General features: G+C 45.1%; 1 protein-coding gene across 1 annotated transcript in view; it reads left to right on the forward strand.

Annotated features, from left to right (window-relative positions):
• PLAAT5 (phospholipase A and acyltransferase 5) overlaps window positions 1-16,472 on the forward strand; it is a 16,872-nt gene extending 400 nt beyond the window's left edge. The window contains exons 2-6 of the mRNA XM_029915442.1: window positions 147-259; window positions 2,088-2,196; window positions 13,519-13,627; window positions 15,290-15,552; window positions 16,203-16,472. Coding sequence (XP_029771302.1) covers window positions 147-259; window positions 2,088-2,196; window positions 13,519-13,627; window positions 15,290-15,552; window positions 16,203-16,295 — 687 coding nt within the window. The 3' untranslated portion in view covers window positions 16,296-16,472. The remainder of the gene's footprint in view (window positions 1-146; window positions 260-2,087; window positions 2,197-13,518; window positions 13,628-15,289; window positions 15,553-16,202) is intronic.
• The last annotated feature ends 1,376 nt before the right edge of the window (window positions 16,473-17,848 follow it).

The following is a 17,848-nucleotide window of genomic DNA, read 5'->3' on the forward strand; positions in this document are numbered from 1 at the left end:
CTGAGACCAATCCAGCATGTAGTTCCACAGTCCCCTTCATTTAAGCAAAAAATTGAGGACTAACCAGGCCAGGCATAGCTGGGGACTGGAGCTCCGAGCCACCTGCACAGATTTCATTCCCTAGGAGGCAACTGTGGTTTAACTAGTATCCTCCCCTCCCTTCCCCACCCTTAGAAATCTCATCTCAAGCGCTGGTCCAGCTCTCACCCGAGCACCTGCAGCAGGGAACCTCGGAACTGGACAGAAGCGTCCAGGAGGGGTAAGAGTCTCTTTATGGAAGGACTGGGTTTTAGGGTGGGGGGAGCCTTTTAAAGAACCGGCTTTGATGGTAGTTCTATAAATCCAGAGGGGGTTTCCGTAGGAACCTGCCTACCACTAACCAGTAAACGGAAGGCTGGTGTGCTCCTGATAATAACAGATTATGACCGGGGCCTGAGGCCCCCTGACAGGACCTTTCTTGCAGGAGTTTCTAGCCACAAGGTCCCGGTCAGAACCCTGAGGACCGAATCGATTTAGACTAAGGCTTACAATGTGGCCAGTTGGTCTCACTAATGAATGAGGCCATCTTCTTGTAAATTTCCTCAGTTCGCTTTCATTGAAAACAGTTTGCTTCTTTTTAAGATTTTGAGGGTCTGAAAGTTCCCAAAAGAGCTATGCTGAAAATGAGGGGTTCCCTCCACCCGCATACACTATACACTGGAGAAGAGGTGAAGCATGAGGAAAAGTCAAGAAAATGCCATTAGGGGGTTGGTAATATACCACATGTGTACATATGGTCTCTCATTTAACCCTCTTGATAATTCGGTGAGACAAATAGTCTCATCTCTGTGCGATAGATAATCAAACTCATGTTCAGACAGATTTGTTTACTAGCTCAAGGCTGGACAGCAAGTATCAGAGCCAGGATTCAAACCCAGATCTTTTTAATGTTTTTTTTTAGATTTTATTTTTGGGGGGGCACCTGGGTGGCTCAGTTGGTTGAATGTCCAACTTTGGCTCAGGTCATGATCTCACGGTTTGTGAGTTCCAGCCTCCATCAGGCCTTGTGCTGACAGCTCAGAGCCTGGAGCCTGCTTTGGGTTCTGTTTCTCCCTCTCTCTGCCCCTCCCCTGCTCATACTCTGTCTCTCTCAAAAATAAACATTAAACATTTTTTTGAGATTTTATTTTTATTTTAAAAATTAAGTGTATTTATTTATTTTGAGAGAGACAGCGTGAGTGGGGGAGGAATAGAGAGAGGAGGAGAGAGAGCATCCCAAGCAGGCACCTTACTGTCAGCCCAGAGCCCGATGCAAGGCTCGAACTCAGGAAATCGTGAGATCATGACCTGAGCCAAAACTGAGAGCAGACGCTTAACCAACTGAGCCACCCAGGCTTTTCAAAGATTTTATTTATTTATTTTTTTAAAGTAATCTCTACACCAGAAGTGGGGATGGAACTCACAGCCCTGAGATTAGGAGTTGGATGAAAGCTCTACCGACTGAGCCAGCCAAGGATAGTATATTTCACTCCACTATCCCAAAGCATATTCCTGCCTCTGGTTTCAGCCCTCTCCTGCAACATTTTGTTTAAGGGAGAAAATATACTGATTTCTTTCATGATACATGCAGTCACACTGTTGTGGCCTAATGAGATTTCTCAGAAATATGGAGCTAGTGGTTGGAAGAAATAGCTCAAGAGTTCAAGGGGCTTGCGCCTCCCAGTTGGACCAGAGGAGAGAAGGTGGGGGGAGCAGAGTTCTACTGCATTTCCTTAGAAGCCGTTATATACTATTACCATTTTTTAAAGCTATGAGCAAGCGTCACTCTGATAAACATGTAAGAAACATGATCAGCAATAAAAACAAAATCCTGAAAGCTACTCATTGCCATCATTAGCATCTTAAACAATGGTCCGAAAGGCCATAAACAGCAGTGATTTTGTATGACAACTAAATGCGTGATCGCGGAAGCAAGCTTTGGGGAAAATGTTTCCCAGGATCTGAAAATTGAAAGATGTCTTAAAGCCACACATCTGAAGTGATGCAGAATGTCCAGGAATTGTGAAATCGTGTGATTTGTTAACTACATAATCCCAACATTCATTTAGGGAGAAGCCCGTAGTTAACTTGGAGACCCCACCCAACCAGAAGAGATCAGAGGCGCGTTCGACCCCAAAGCCCGAGAGTGCGGGCAAATTAACAAAGCAAGCCGCCGAGGTGGGTAGTGCGCATGTAACGTGCCTACGACTTCTCTGCAGACTGTGTTTTACTTTATTTAGACTGTGTGGCGGGTTGAACTTGCCTAGTGATTTGGGATGTTGGATATGCCTTCAAAATTTTTTAAACACAGCTTTGTTGAACTCTTTACTGAGCTTTATTGAGGTGTAACTGACATACAATAAACTGCACAGTTAGAACATAGAGTTGGATGTGTTGTGACGTGTGGGCACCCATGAAACCATCACCACAATCAAGATAAGGAACGTCTCCGTGACTTCCAAAACTTCGTTTCCCTTTGTAAATCCCCCTCCTTCTCACGCACATACCCAGGAAGCACCTGATCTGCTTATTGTCCCTGTACATTAATTTGCATTTTCTGGACATTAATGTAAATGAAATCAGATCCTATGTGTCCTTTTTATTCATCTCCTTTCACCTAACTACATGTAATTATTTAAAGTTGTATCCGGGGTGCCTGGGTGGCTCAGTCGGTTGAGCATCTGGCTCTAGCTCAGGTCACCATCTCACGGCTTGTGGGTTTGAGCCCCACGTCCGGCACAGAGCCTGGAGCCTGCTTCAGATTCTGTGTCCCTCTCTCGCTCTGCCCCAACCCTGCTCATGCTCTGTCTCTCTCTCTTTCTCTCAAGAATAAATAAACATTAAAATTTTTAAAAAATTTAAAAATGAAATTGTATCCATATTGTTGGATGTTATTAATACTTGATTCCTTTTTATTACTGAGTAGTATTCCATTGTATGGATACACCATTTACCTGTTGATGGGCATTTGAACTGTTCCCAGTTTTTGGCTATCACAAATAAAGCTGGTGTGGACATTTGTGCCCATGTCCCTGTGCAGACATATTATGTCTTTTGGGAAAACACGTAGGAATGAAGGGCTAGGTCATATGGTAGATGTATGTTTAACCTACTGTTTTCCAAACTGACTGTTTCATTTTACGTTTCCACCAGAAGTGTGTGAAAGTTCTAGTTCCCCCACGTCCACGTTAGTATTTGGTATAGTTAGTCTCTAGTTTTAGCTGTCCTAAGAGGTATGTAGGGATCTCATTGTGGTTTTGATTTGCATTTCCCTAATGACCAGTAATGTTGCACATCTTTTCATGTGCCTATTTGCCATCCATATATATCCTATTTGGTGAAGTGTGCAAATCTTTTGCACATTTTTCCCCTTGGTTCGTATGTTTGGGAGTTCTTCAGCGAGTCTGTGTGCAAGCCCTTCATCAGATACATGCTTTGCAGTCTTCCCTCTCAGTCTGTGGCTTGTATTTTCATTCTTTAAACAATATCTTTTGAAGAACTTTTTTTTTTCAATTTGATGAAGTTCAATTTATAACCTTTTTCTTTGATGAATTGTGCCTTTGATGTTGTATCTAAGAAATCTTTGCCTAACCCAAGGTCACAAAGGTTTTTTCCTGTTTTCTTTTAGATATTTTAATTTTTAAATTTATTTGAGAGGGAGGGAAAGAGAGACAGAGAGAGGGAGAACATGAGCAGGAGAGTGAGGCAGAGGGAGATAGGGAAAATATCAAGCAGGGCTCGATCCCACCACTCCAGGATCACAACCTGAGCTGAAATCAAGAGTTGGACACTCAGCCAACTGAGCTCCCAGACACCCCTAGATATTTTAAAGCTTTAGTGTTTTTTTTTTTACATTTGCATTTATATCTTTGATACATATTGAGTTAAGTTTTGTATATGGTGTGAGGTACAGATTGAAGTTTTGTTTTGTTTTCCTTGTGACTGTCGTAGACTCTGGGTCTGGAGTTCTCTCTTGTCCAGCAAGAGACTAGGGCACAGGATTAAAACTTGAGAGAGGCTAATGTTCAGAAGGAAACAAGAGCCCCAAGTAAGGGTCTTTGCTCTGTATTTATTAGGATCAGAAGGCTTACAAGCGGGATGGGCAAGCACAAAGAGACAATGAAACCATGAACATTAACTTATGGGTGTGAGGGAAAGGGAGTTTTGAAGATACGCAGTGTTCGGGGTTTGGGTCAATAGAAAACAAAATTCTGGTGCTGGGCTGAAGGCTGTTTACAGCAGACATGAGGCACTAAGTCTGTTTACCTGAACTGGTCTAGGGGACAAGAAAGACAGAGCATGCTACCTCAGGGTCAACAAGGCACATTTCTTTTGCTAATTAATTCCGAGCTGGGCAACTTCACCTGCTTTGGTCTAAAGTCCTGTTTTCCTGTTTACCTATTTTGGTCCTTCCTTCCTGTGAAATAGCTTTCTGCTCTTGTACTAAGTCAGGGGGCGTTTCCACCTTCAGCACCTAATCTTGTTTACCTCATTTTTGATGCTTTCACCCTAAGGCTTTTCAATTCCTATATCTTTGTCCTGTACTGGGGGCCTTTGCCCCATTTACCTCATCCTGTTTACCCAAACTTGGGTGTGTTCACCCTGGGGCTTTCTAGTTCTTCATGCCTTGTTAACCCATCCGTGCAGGCCCAGGGACTCCCTGAGCTTATTACCCACAGATATCCAGTTGTCTTGGCACCATTTTTTGAAAAGACCATTCTTTGTCCATTGAGTCGTCTCTGGACAGTCATAAAAACGAGTTATCTGTGTGCCGTAAGTCTCTCTCTGAGCTCTCTGTTCTGTTGACCCTACTTGTCTGTCGTGAGGCCAGTACCAAACTTTCTTGATTACTGGAGCTTTACAACAACTCCTGAAATCAAGTAATAGTAACCATCCAACTTTGTTCTTTTTCAAAGTTGTTTTGGCCATCCAAGGCTCTACAAAAAACCTTCTGGGATTTTGATGGGAATCACATCAAATCTTTAAGAGAACTGATGTCTTCATAATATGGAGCCTCCTATCCCATGAGCAAGATGTGCTATTCATTTATGTCATTTCTCTCAGCCATGTTTTACAGTTTCAGCATACAGATCTTGCACATCTTTTGAAAGATTCTCAGATCTTTGGTCGGTGTTTAATATTTTTCAATACCACTGAAATAAACTTTGTTTTCAGATTTCAATTTTTAAGGTTTAAGATGAAAAAAATTTAACTTCTGACTGTTTGTTGCTGGTAATTGGAAATACAATGGACTTTTTTTTTTAAGTCTATTTATTTTGAGACCACACCCATGTGAGAGAGAAAGTGAGCTAGGGAGGAGCAGTGAAAGAGGGAGAGAGAGAGAGAAACCCAAGCAGACTCCATGCTGTTGGCATGGAGCCCAACACGGGGCTCGATCCTATGAACCAGGAGATATGACCTGAGTGGAAACCAAGAATCAGACACTTACCCAACTGAGCCACCCACAGTTGACTTTGGTAGATTTACCTTCAACCTTGCTAGACTGACTGACTTGTTTTAATATCTTTTGGGGGGTAGGTTCCAGCAGACTTTTTACATAGATGATCATGTCATCTGCAAATAAAGACAGTTTGGCTTTTTCTTTTCTAATCTGGATGCCTTTATTTATTTTTGTCTTCAGTTGCACTAGCCAGGAACGTCAGTACAAGGCTTGATAGCAGTGATGGGAGCAGATGCGTCTGTGTTATTCTTTAACTTAAAGGGAAAACATCCAGTCTTTACCATTTAACACAATGTAAGCTGTAGGTTTTTCATAGATGACGTTTTATCAGATCCTTTTATCCCTTTTTAAATTTGTTGAGAGCTCTTTTTTTAAAACAAAATCAGGAATAGACATTGAACTTAAACAAATGCTTTTTCTGTACCCATTGAGATCATAGTTTTTCTTTTTAGTTTGAGCTACGAGTGGTGTTTGAATGTTGTAACAACCCTGAAATCCTGGGGCGGGGGCCATGCATGGCCAAGATGTATTTTTTTTATACCTTGTTTGGTTCGACTGATAGAATTTTGCTTAGAATTTTTGTATTTATAGTCACAAAGGGTATTGTCTGTAATTTTATTTTCTTGTAATTGTCTGGCTCTCTGTTAGCGTGATGCTGGTGTTACGGATTGAGTTTAGGAGTATGCCTACTTCACGATGTTCTTGTGTAGAATTCACATCATTTCTTCCTTTCATGTTTGGTAGCATTTACCATTGAAGTCATTTGGGCTTAGAGGTCTCTTTGTGGGAAGAGTTTTAATTACAATACTACCAAGAATTTTAACTACAAACCCTTGATAGATATGGGATAGTCACATGTTCTGTTTCTTCATGAGTGATCTTTAATGCTTCTATCTTCAAGGAATTTCCCCAGTTCCTATAAATTGTTATATTTATTGGCATAAAGTTGCTTGTAATATTCCACTACTATCCATTTACTATCTGCAGAATGTGTAATACTGTCATCTCTCTCACTGCTGATAATGCTTACTTTTATCTTTTCCTTACTTTTCTTATCAGTTTGGTTAGAGGTTTATCACTTTTATTGGTTTTCACAAAGGACTAGCTTCTGATTTCACTGATTTTCCTCTATTGTTTTTCTATTTTCTTTATCTCTGCTTCTGCCTCAATTGTTATTATTTCCTTTCTTCTCCTTACTTTGGTATTATTTCACATTTCTTATTTATTTTTTTGTTTGTTTTATTTTTTTGAGAAAGAGAAGGAGTGTGTGTGTGAGTAGGGGAGCAGTAGAGGGAGAGAGAAAGAGAATCTTAAGCAGCCTCCACACCCAGTGCGGAGCCTGACACGGGGTTCGAACTCTCGACCATGAGGTCATGACCTGGGCAGAAATCAGGAGTCAGTGGCTTAATTGACTGAGCCACCCAGGCCCCCTCCCCATATTTCTTTGTTAATGCTTTAAGGTGGAAGTGGAGGTCACTGATTTCAGACCTTTCTTCCTTTCTATTATGACTTTCCTTTATGATATACACTTCCCCGTTTAACACACTTCATATGATTTGGATCCATTTGAAATTTATTGAGACTTGTTTCATGGCCCCAGTATGGTCCGTCTTGGTAACTGTTCTGTTAGCTCTTGAGAAGAATGTGTATTCTGCTATTCTTGGGTGGAGTATTCTATCAATATCGGGTCAAGTTGGCTCATAGCATTATTCAGGTCTAATGTTGATATTTTTCTATTAATTACATAAAGGAGTATGAAATTTCTGAATATAATTGTGGATTTGTTTCTTCCTCCTTGCAGTTTTATCAGTTCATTCTTAACAAATCACAGGGCCTGTTGTTAGCTATGTAAACATTTAGGATTATTATTTATTCTCAACAAACTGATTCCCTTATTATTATGAAATCCCTTTCTTTATCATTAGTAATATTCTTTGCTTTGAAATCTACTTTGTCTGATAGTATAGCCACTCTAGCTTCTTTTCAATTAGTTGCTAGCATGGTGTAAAATTTGTTGGCTTTTGCTTGTAACCTATGTATGCATTTGTATTAAAAATATGTTTCTGGCAGGCAGCATGGAGTTGGGTTTTGCTTTTTAATCTAATCTAACAGTCTCTACTTTTTAAAGAAAATATTTATTTTTGAGAGAGAGAGCACGAGCAGGGAAGGGTTTGGGGTGGGGGGAGACAGAGGGTCTGAAGTGAGCTCTGCACTGACAGCAAAGAGCCCGACGTGGGGCTAGAACTCACAATCTGTGAGATCATGACCTGAGCCAAAGTCAGACGCTTAAGTGACTGAGCCAGCCAGGTGCCCCAAACTTTAGCCTTTTAAAGTGTATAATTACAACACACAGATTTTTGGTACATTCAGAGTTGTGCAACCATTGTCACTGAATAATCTTAGAGCCTTCTCAGTGCTCTAGAAAACCTCTTTATCCCTTGTCAGTCACTCCTGAGTTTCCCCCTTTCCTGGTCCCTGGGAACCGCTAACCTACTTTTTGTCTCTATGGATTTACCTATTCTGGTCATTTCATGTAAGTGAAGTCAAACAGTGTGCGTTTTTTTTTGCATCTGGCTTCTCTGACTTAACATAATGTTTATGAGGTTCGTCCATGTTGTACTGTGTAGCAGCCCTTCATTCCTGTTTATTGGTGAATAGTTTTCCATTGTTCGTATAGACCACGCTTTGTCTAGCCATCCATCAGCTGATGGACATTTAGGTTGTTTCCATTCGTTTGGCCATTGCGAATTTGCTACTATGAGCATTCATGTACAAGTGTGGACATGTGTTTTCAGTTCTCTTGGATGTAAGTTACCTTTTGGTTTAATGAAAAAAAATTTTTAATGTTTTATTTATTTTTGAAGGAGAGAAAGAGAGAGAGAGAGCGAGAGAGAGAGAGAGAGAGAGAGAGAGAGAGAGCGCGAGCGACAGCGAGCAAGGGAGGTAAGGCCAGAGAGAGAGGGAGACACAGAATCCAAAACAGGCTCCAGGGTCAGAGCTGTCATAACAGAGCCTGGTGTGGGACTCAAACCCACAGACCACAAGAGCGTGAGCCAAAGTTGGGATGCTCAACTGACTGAGCACCCGGGCACCCCCAGTCAATTACCTTTTGAAAGAATTTAAGTTATAAGAAAAGTGAAGAGATTGGGTCCAGTGGTTTAGAAGGTGTCTTTGAGCAGCGGTTTTAGCGTGATACAATTCTACGTGCAGAGTTTACTACAGAAGCTGACTGTCACAGTTACTGTGGGTCCCTGGGACCCTCTGCCTTGTACTCGCTTAAATGAGGTGAGACTTTTGACCTCTTTTGTAAAATAATAATCCTAATAGTCAAAGTTTCTTATTTCTCATTATGCGATAGAAGAGGATAGAGCCAACCGACTCTATGAAAGAAGAGGAAAGTGTGCATCGGGTCGGTCTCAGTTATATTGTTCAGGAAGGTAGAATTGTCAACGATTAGAACGTTATTACCAAGCCAGTGAATGATCAAGTCCAACTACCAATGAGAATTTCAGTTTCTCCCTGAAGGGTATTTTCATAGGACACTAAGCCAACTTCCAGAAGACCATTTGGTTCAAATGATACTCAAAGGAGTGACTTATCTTAGCAGAGAACAAAGCACGTTGGTAACAGTTATAAATGTTCATGAAGCTTCCATATTGCCCAGTATAACAAAGCTGATATTTTTGTAAACATTTTCAATTTAGGATGTAAGCAAGTCAGATTCTTGAGCAAGCTCTAGGATGCAGAAAGTTGCTGATGTCCATCTAGCTGTGGGCTGGGCATCACCTTCAACAGTTTAGAAGATTCTTTAAAAAATTTTTTTAGGGGCACCTGGGTGGCTCAGTCAGTTGAGCGGCCAACTTTGGCTCAGGTCATAATCTCATGGTTTGTGGGTTCGAGCCCCGAATCGAGCTCACGCTCTCTCTCTCTCTCTCAAAAAGTAAATTAAAGATTAAAAATTTTTTTTAATTTTTAAAAATCTTTTATTTACTTTTTGAAAGAGAGAGACACACACAGAGTACGAGCAGGGGAGGAACAGAAAGAGAGGGAGACACAGCATCCAAAGCAGACTCCAGGCTCTGAGCTGTCAGCACAGAGCCTGACGCAGGGCTTGAACCCATGAACCCTGAGATCATGACCTGAGCTGAAGTCGGCTGTTCAACCGACTGAGCCACCCAGGCGCCCCAGAAGATTCTTTTTAAACAGAAATTTATGCGGACTTGCATTTTTAAGGCTAGGCTCTGGAATCTCAATTGATAACACTATAAGCAAAAAGCAGGTCTGTAGGACTCAATGCTACTGACAAAAATGTAGTAAAAGGTGAATAGGATTTTACTTAATAGCAGCGAAATAAGGACTATAGAGCTTTCCTTTGGCACAGTTTTTTATTTAGCAGAGATCTGGAAGGATAGCCTTATCCTTGCCCTCAAGGTCCTCACAGACTGTGTGGGGAAACGGGAAGAAGGTAAGACTTACATTACACTGTGATAAGCAATATTATCACCGGGTCCCTGTTGGAAACTCTGAATACCATTGATAATGGTTTCATTCACTTCCCCTGTTTCAGAGAGTCAGGCTCTGGATTTTATTCGTGAGATGTTGTCTGGGTTAGGGGCAGAGCCAAAAGTGGGGCTCCTAATATTTGTGTCTTAATGATTTTCTTCTCACTTTCTTCTACTGCTGGCTTTCCACCTCTGCTCTAATACCTGGTCAGGGCTTGACCCAGGATCCATGTGTTCTAGAAACAGTCTCGAGGCTTCACCTTTTTACTCCTAGGAGATCAAATTCATGCTCGTACTTTGTGATTTTGCTCTTGCCTCCTTGCCACTCGCCATAGGTGGGAATAAACCCGTGACCCACTTCCCTACATCATGTCCGTCAGATTGATAAGACTTTCAGAAACATTATCCAAGGACCTTACAAAATACCGGTTTTTCTAAGCAGGTGACTATTTCTGGGAGGAAGGTCAGAGCCAGTCTCTGCAAAGGGAATAAAAGGCAGATGGATGGAAGGTTTTGAAGTAACATCTTACTCCAAAGAGAGAAGAAGGGCACAGAGACCCTAATCTGGAATTAGAGATCGGAACATCACTTGGGACCGGAGGTTGTCCTGGAGGATGGATGTAGACGGTCCTACGAGGTCCAGGAAATGCCGGGGAGGGTCAAGTGTCGGGAAGAGGAAGGATCAGACCTTGGAAAAGCCTCCAACATGGCTATAACCTTGGCTGCTGTTTGGGTCATCTGGGGAACGCTTAAAACTCTAGTTCCCCAGCGCGTACTCTGGAGCAGTCTTCATTTTTTAAGGTTCCCCAGGTCATTTTCATGTGCAACCAAATTAGAGACCCAGAGCTCAATAAAATCAATTTACAGCGAGAGAAAAATCTAACAAGAGAGTTGTCATCCTTGCTGACTGTTAAGTCTATTGTGAATCTTCTTCAAGTTTTGACCTTACTGCCCCCATCCAGTGGTAATGTTGCAGGGGTGTCAAAAGAAAACGCCTGAAAATTCTAAGGTTCCCGACTCTTCCCCGAAGGAAAGAACTACTGACTAATATCTCTTGTGAATATAGATGTAAAAACCCTCCGCAAAATACCAGCAAACTGAATTCGGCAACATATTCAGAGGATAGACACCAAAACTGAGATTTCCCCCAGGTATGCAAGTTTGGTATAACACCCTCAAATAAATTAATCTGATACACCATATTCATAAAGGACAGAAATAATGTGATCTTATCCTTTACCCAGAAAAGTAGCAAAACCAAGGATGGCTAACGGGCACAGCGTTGCGGGGGGCTGGGGTTAGGAGACGGGAAAGCCTGCCCAGGCACGAGGACCCTCTTTGGGTGTTTAAAATAGTCCATGTTCTCACGCGGTGATGGTTAAACAAACTTTGTGAATTTGTATCTCAGAGAAGAAACGGAGGGAAAACGCTTTTATTTCTGCGAGGTTTTGCCCAAGCAGATGGCTGTCCTCGGCAGGGGAACAGAGCTGGGACCTGGGAGTGGGAGACAGCCTTAAGGAAGTTAGACTTCGTGGGCAAATTGTTGCAAAGCTCGAATAAGTAGCAAAGCCACTGGCAAGCTGATCGGTTGGTGGGGGGTTTGATCCTCTAAAGTGGCTCTGACCTTCCCCTCTCGGGGAGGAATCTGGGAGCAGAACTTCTTTCCAGGACGCCTTCTGGACAAACAGGGATCATTCGGGAGGGGCGCACATTACAGAAGGAGGGATACAGGATAGAAGTGTATGAGAGTTCTTTTCTCTCTCTTTCTCTTTCGCTATCTCTTCCTTCCTTCCTCTGCCTCTCTTTTCTCTTTCTTTTCTTTTCTTTCTTCCTTCCTTCCTTCCTTCCTTCCTTCCTTCCTTCCTTCCTTCCTTCCTTCCTTTCTTTCTTTCTTTCTTTCTTTCTTTCTTTCTTTCTTTCTTTCTTTCTTTCTTTCTTTCTTTCTTTCTTTCTTTCTTTTCCTTCCTTCCTTCCTTCCTTCCTTCCTTCCTTCCTTCCTTCCTTCCTTCTTTCCTTCTTTCCTTCCTTTTTTTTTTCTTTTCTCTTATCTTCTCTTCTCTTTTCCTTCCTTCCTTCCTTCTTTCTTTCTTAGTTTGGGTTTACCATGGCAAAAGCTCTAGGTATTTCTCCCCTTGTTTTCACTGTGGTAAGAGCACTTAGTGTGAGATCTAACCTCTTAATACAATGTTAAGTGCACAATACTGTATTGTGCACAGACAGGTACACACACACACACACACACACACACACACACACAAACACACGGTCTCCTCTCCAGGCCTCTTTGAAGAGAAAGAATATCAGCATTCTGTGTCCAGTCAAGAGATGGAAACACACAGTAGTTTAAACGGGGACATTTACTATAAAGACTTAATTGAACTATGTAAGAGTAACTATAAGATATGAAGAAACTCAGGCCGCCTGAGTGGCTCAGTCGGTTAAGCATCTGACTTGATCTCATGGTTCATGAGTTCGAGCCCACACAGAGCCACCTTCGGATCCTTCATCCCCCTCTCCTTCTGCCCCCCCCCTCAAAAATAAACAAACATTAAAGAAAAGATATGAAGAGGGGCACCTGGGTGGCTTGGCTCAGGTCATGATCTTGCAGTTCTTGGGTTTGAGTCCCACGTCGGGCTCCATGCTGACAGCTCAGAACCTGGAGCCTGCTTCAGATTCTGTGTCTCCCTCTCTCTGCTCCTTTCCTGCTCAGTCTGTCTTTCTGTCTGTCTCTCTCAAAAATAAATAAACGTTAAAAAAAAGATGTGAAGAAGCTCAGTATGGTCTCCCAGGGCTGAAGGAGAATTACTGAAAGAAGGACGGACTTGGAAGGGATTCAGCCCTGGTTAGAGAGGAAAGCAGAGTTTGGTTTGGCCAGGCTTGGACAGCACTGCAACTGCTGGGCAAATGCAACCCTTTGGAGTGTGTGCGGGGAGCTGGCATGCAGAGGAGAGGCCCCTCTGGACCACAGGTGGCCCACGTGGTGACCTGCAGAGGAAATGGGGATGCCAGCAGGTGCAGGAGGTGTCTGGGCACCGATTTCTCCATCAGAAGGGCCCCCAAAGGGGTATTGCCCGGCCAGGGCTGCAAGGTGCTGGGGTCGGAGGGATCCGGCTCAGGCAGAGCTCCAGTAGGGGTCCTCACCCCCACACTACTGACCGTCCCCCTCCTCATCCCCTGCTCCCAGCCAGAAACTGCAGGAGGAGCCCTTCCTCTTGCGATGCTCTACACAGCACCCAGTTCCAGGGAGAAAAGCTTAAAAGAGTTCCAGAACATATCACAGAACTTATCTGGAGGGTGGATCTGGAGCCAAGTGGCAACTCATTAATAGCTGGCCCAGTCAGCCCCTATGGCGTTGATAACAAGGGTGACAGCAAGGGGGCTGGGTCCTTGGTCCCGTGTGTGGAGAGGGCTTCTTGCCGCCCGGATTTCTGTAAGGTGATGAAATCCAGTGTCCTTAGGCTGAGCCGCAGCCCATCTCCAAGCAGGATCCTTGGATGCGTGCAGTTTCTTTATTTGATTTTATTTCTTCCTTTTCAGAGCAAGCCCAGACCCAGACCTGGAGACCTGATCGAGATTTTTCGCATCGGCTATGAGCACTGGGCCATCTATGTGGAGGACGACTGTGTGGTACATCTGGCTCCCCCGAGTAAGAGTGGATTCTCTATTGAAGTGTTGATTTTGATATTAAGTTAGCGGAGCGAAAAGTGCAGTTAGTTATTATGTTCCTTAGCTGCCGCCTTTCATTCACAGTAGAATTCTCAAAGCCTTATGGGGCCTTAATTGAACTGGGTGATGGAACCCGATCTCTGTCTACCCAAAACCATGGAGTCTCCAGCCCTCAGGGAGATGGAAGGTTGGAAAGTGTTCCTGTTCCCTGAACCTCAGTCCCCTTCCTCATATTTCTGAGGGTTTCCCGGGAGGAGTGCAGAGGCTTACATGTTCCCATCGTCCCCAGAGGCAGCTTCCAGCTCCCTGATCATTGGAGCACCTCCGCCCGCCCTTGTCTCCCTGCTCTTTCCACCTGTCCTGGGCTGCTCGGCCTCGTTGTGGATCCTCCTACTCTTTCATTGCTCAACATTGCCGTCTAGAGGCTGAGATTACGTTGGCAGCTAAGTTAAAGTTAGTGGAGATCTGATGGGAGGAAGCGGTGGTCAATTACAGCAGAGAACAGGAAACTGACCCGGTTAACTGTGGGTGCCTTGGGCGAAGGGACCTGGGGAGCTGGGAGAATATGCGTATTCGTTGGTGCTTTTGGAATTTCGGATCCCGTACAAGGATGAAATTACAGAAGGGCACTGGGACCTTGCTCACGGCTCTCACTGCCCAGGGCTCCATCCTCCCCCTTGGGCCCAGCCTCTCCCCTGCCCGGACCTTCCAGCAGGGCAGAGCCCCTCTCCCCTGCCCCACCTACACCCGGACAAGGTGAAAAGTGCACCACATTCCATGTATCCCCTCCACCTCTCCTTCCCAGCCTGAGTCTGGGAGCCTCCCTCTTGTATGAGCAGACAGATCCTCTAAAAATGCATTCTGTTCCTCAGAGCTGAATTCCCTGCTGCCAGCTCCTGTAAACTCAACCGATACTCTTCAAATACGTAGGAACAGAACAAGGGACACGTCTCGTTCTCAGACAGCTTTCAGAGGGGGAGGGTACCCACCTTGGGGTACCCATATGGGTGTGGTAGAAAACAGTCTTAAGGGCGCTTAGCACACGTTTGTGAAGATGCTGAAGTCTAGGTAAGAAAGCAAGACTCAAATTCTAGGACTTGGTTAGGTCAATACAACACAGAACAGAGTCCGGGGCCATGACATAAGGTTCTAGAGTTTTATGAGAGAGAGGTGGCTGGGGTGGTGGGGCAGGGAGGTTGACAGTGGGGAGTACAGAGCAGGGTAGAAGTCGTCAAGGGCAAGTTGGTCTTGGGTTGCTACATTTCATCTCCCATCCTCTGCCAGGCCTTTAACATTTTTTTAAGTGTATTTATTTATGTTTAGAGATAGAGCATGAGTGAGGGAGGCGCAGAGAGAGAGGGAGGGAGAGAGAGAGGATCCCAAGCAGGCTCCACCCTGTCAGTGCAGAGCCCCAGGTGGGGCTCGAACTCACGAACTGTGAGATCCAAGAGTAGATGCTTAACTAGCTGAGCCACCCAGGCGCCCCCACCATGCCTTTTATAGATGGTGAAGCCGAGGCCTCGTGGAGGAAAGCAGCTTGGCCAACGTCTTAGATGGAGCCAGTGCTCTGCGCCGTGCCCCCCGTCCCCCCCAGGGGCTGTCCCCTTGCAGCTTTCCAGCTTCTGTTCACGTTGGTCTCTAGGTGAGGAGTTTAAGGCCGGCAGCATCATGTCTGTCTTCAGCAGCCGGGCCCTCGTGAAATACAGTCGTCTGGAGGATGTGCTTCACGGCTGCTCCTGGAAGGTCAACAATAAGCTAGACGGGACGTACCTGCCCCTGCCCGTGGATAAGATCATCCAGCGCACGAAGAAGATGATCAACAAGATAGTGCAGTACAGCCTGATCGACGGGAACTGCGAGCACTTTGTCAATGACCTCAGATATGGGGTGTCCAGGAGCCAGCAGGTAGGGCACCTTGGCTCGGCCATGGCTTCTGGCTCAGCTCTCCTGGGGCCCTGGCATCCTAGTCACTGGTCGGAACGTTGGACAGTGGTTTTATCTTTGTCATATGACTGGGCTTCTGCTTCTACAGGATGTCATTCTTGGGAGGCCTCGATCCAGGGTCACGGGGATGTCCTGTCCCATGAGCCTTCATACATGAAAAGAAGACCCTGAGGACCAAATAGATCATAGGGGGCCTTCTATAGAGTGTGGGCCACGCTTAGACACTAATTCACTTCGTGACTTTGTCCAAGGGAGTTTCGTCCAAGTGAGTCCCCTTCCCTGGCTCTCAGATTCCCTGTATGTGGAATGAGGGCCCCTGTGGCCATGCCGCTCTGAGATCCTTTGCCTCCAAGCGCTGCACTAGAGGCAGACCCTGAGCTGAGTGGCCCTGAGGGAGGGAGGGAGCCAGGAGCCGGGGATGCGTCAGCCTTGGATGTCCATCTCGGGCCAGCCTGACTTCTCTCGGGGCTTGGGAAGTACAGGCTAGCCAGGTTGCCTCCTCCTCTAGGGAGAGACTCCGGACAGGCCGGTTCCTGAAGGGCAGGGGTGAGGTGTAAGGGTAGGGCAGGACAGAGGCCTCTGAGTGTCCTGGGAACCCCTCTGCTCTACAGGTAGAGCACGCCCTGATGGAAGGAGTGAAGGCTGCCAGAGGCGTGATTTCGGCTGTGCTGGAGAGCATAAGGCCCAAGCCTGTGACCGCCTGAAGGTGCTGGAAATTCCAGGCAGAGGAAGAGCGGCCGCCTTCAGCAATGTCAACATGCCCCTCTTCCCCTTGCCTTCTCTCTCCATAGCTCCGCATGAGAAAATTGTGAGCTTCTGGAAAAATCTAGAATGTACCCAACTACCCCTCCAGAAATACATCTGATATATGTGATCATAGATCCAGGGACTCTTGGGGTGATAAGACACCTACTACTTACTACGCGTCCCATAGGTGCCGGGCACTGCGCTAGGCATTTCATATCCTCCTTTCATTTTACTCTCCGTGGGAAGGCCTTGCTGCTTTCTGAGGCTGACTCTGGTCTGTGGTGCTTGAATACCACCTAACACGTCTTGGAAACCTCTCTTAGAACATTCCCAGTAACAAAGAACTCTTTGGAAGTTCTTTTTCTTGAGCGAAAATGACCCCGGATTTTGCATTTATGTGAATCCTGCTCTTTCTGACCAACCATGCTGTGCACGGGGAGGAGGATTTTAAGGAAGCTCGTGACTTACTATTATTCAGGGTCTCGGAGCCTTAATCCCAGAAAGTCTTTCTTGGATTTTTTAAAAATCCTACATCAGCCTAATTCTTTGTTGTTTAAACCCATATTCATTTTAAAGTTTTTATTTATTTTTATTGAGGGGGTAGGGGCAGAGAGAGAGAGAAGGGGAGAGAGGCAGAGAACCCCATGTGAGCCTTGAACTCATGAACTGTGAGATCACGACCTGAGCTGAAGGCAGACGCTTAACCGACCGAGCCCCCCAGGTGCCCCCAGTCCCTCAGACTTTAAAGTATAATCAACATGACTATTTACTTTGTTTTTTTCCTACCTTATTATTACCAGGAAATATGAAATCGTTATTTTCACTGATTTCAGATCAATATTTAAAATGACTTGCTCCGTGGACTCCTGTGTGAACGAGGGAGGGGAAGGAGGGATTTTTGTGTGCTGACAGTTGTTGGGTTGATAGGAGATCTAAAATTAGGGCCAGGGATGGTTGGGGCCTGTTGAGAGCTGAAGCCATCCAGAGAGCTAGAAAAGGGCTCCCGGAAAGGCTGGGAACTCTGGACTGTGTTGGGGAGAGCAGGATGGAACCCCCAAAGCATTTCACGTAAGATCTATTGGGGTCTCCCATGAGCCTTTCTCCTGTTTGGGGGAAGCAGACCCTCAGTGAAACTTCCATTTTTTCCCGTTCCATTCTTTCCTTGGCGACCCAAACTTAACTGCCTTCTCCTGTTTCCTAGATGCTGGAGTCTGGGTGTGCGTGCCTGCCTTCCATCCACCCTGCCCGCTGGCCTCTCTCTTTGCTTTGCGTGGCATTTCCAGGTGTCGGTAGATAGAGCAAATGCCCTCATTTCTGTGAATCCTGATGAGCACAAAGCCATTACCTCTCATCCTTCCATCATCTCCCCTCAATCCCCGCCCCCCAAGATCGGCTCCCTTCTATCCCCGCCCCCCAAAATCCACTGAGCTCCTGATTCCTTCCCCTTCAGTCTCCTCATTCATTATGGTCTAGGTTGAGACTTCCTTTGTAGGAGAGCCCAACCACCACG

This window comes from Suricata suricatta, chromosome 11 (assembly GCF_006229205.1).
Source record: "Suricata suricatta isolate VVHF042 chromosome 11, meerkat_22Aug2017_6uvM2_HiC, whole genome shotgun sequence".
NCBI lineage: Eukaryota > Metazoa > Chordata > Mammalia > Carnivora > Herpestidae > Suricata > Suricata suricatta.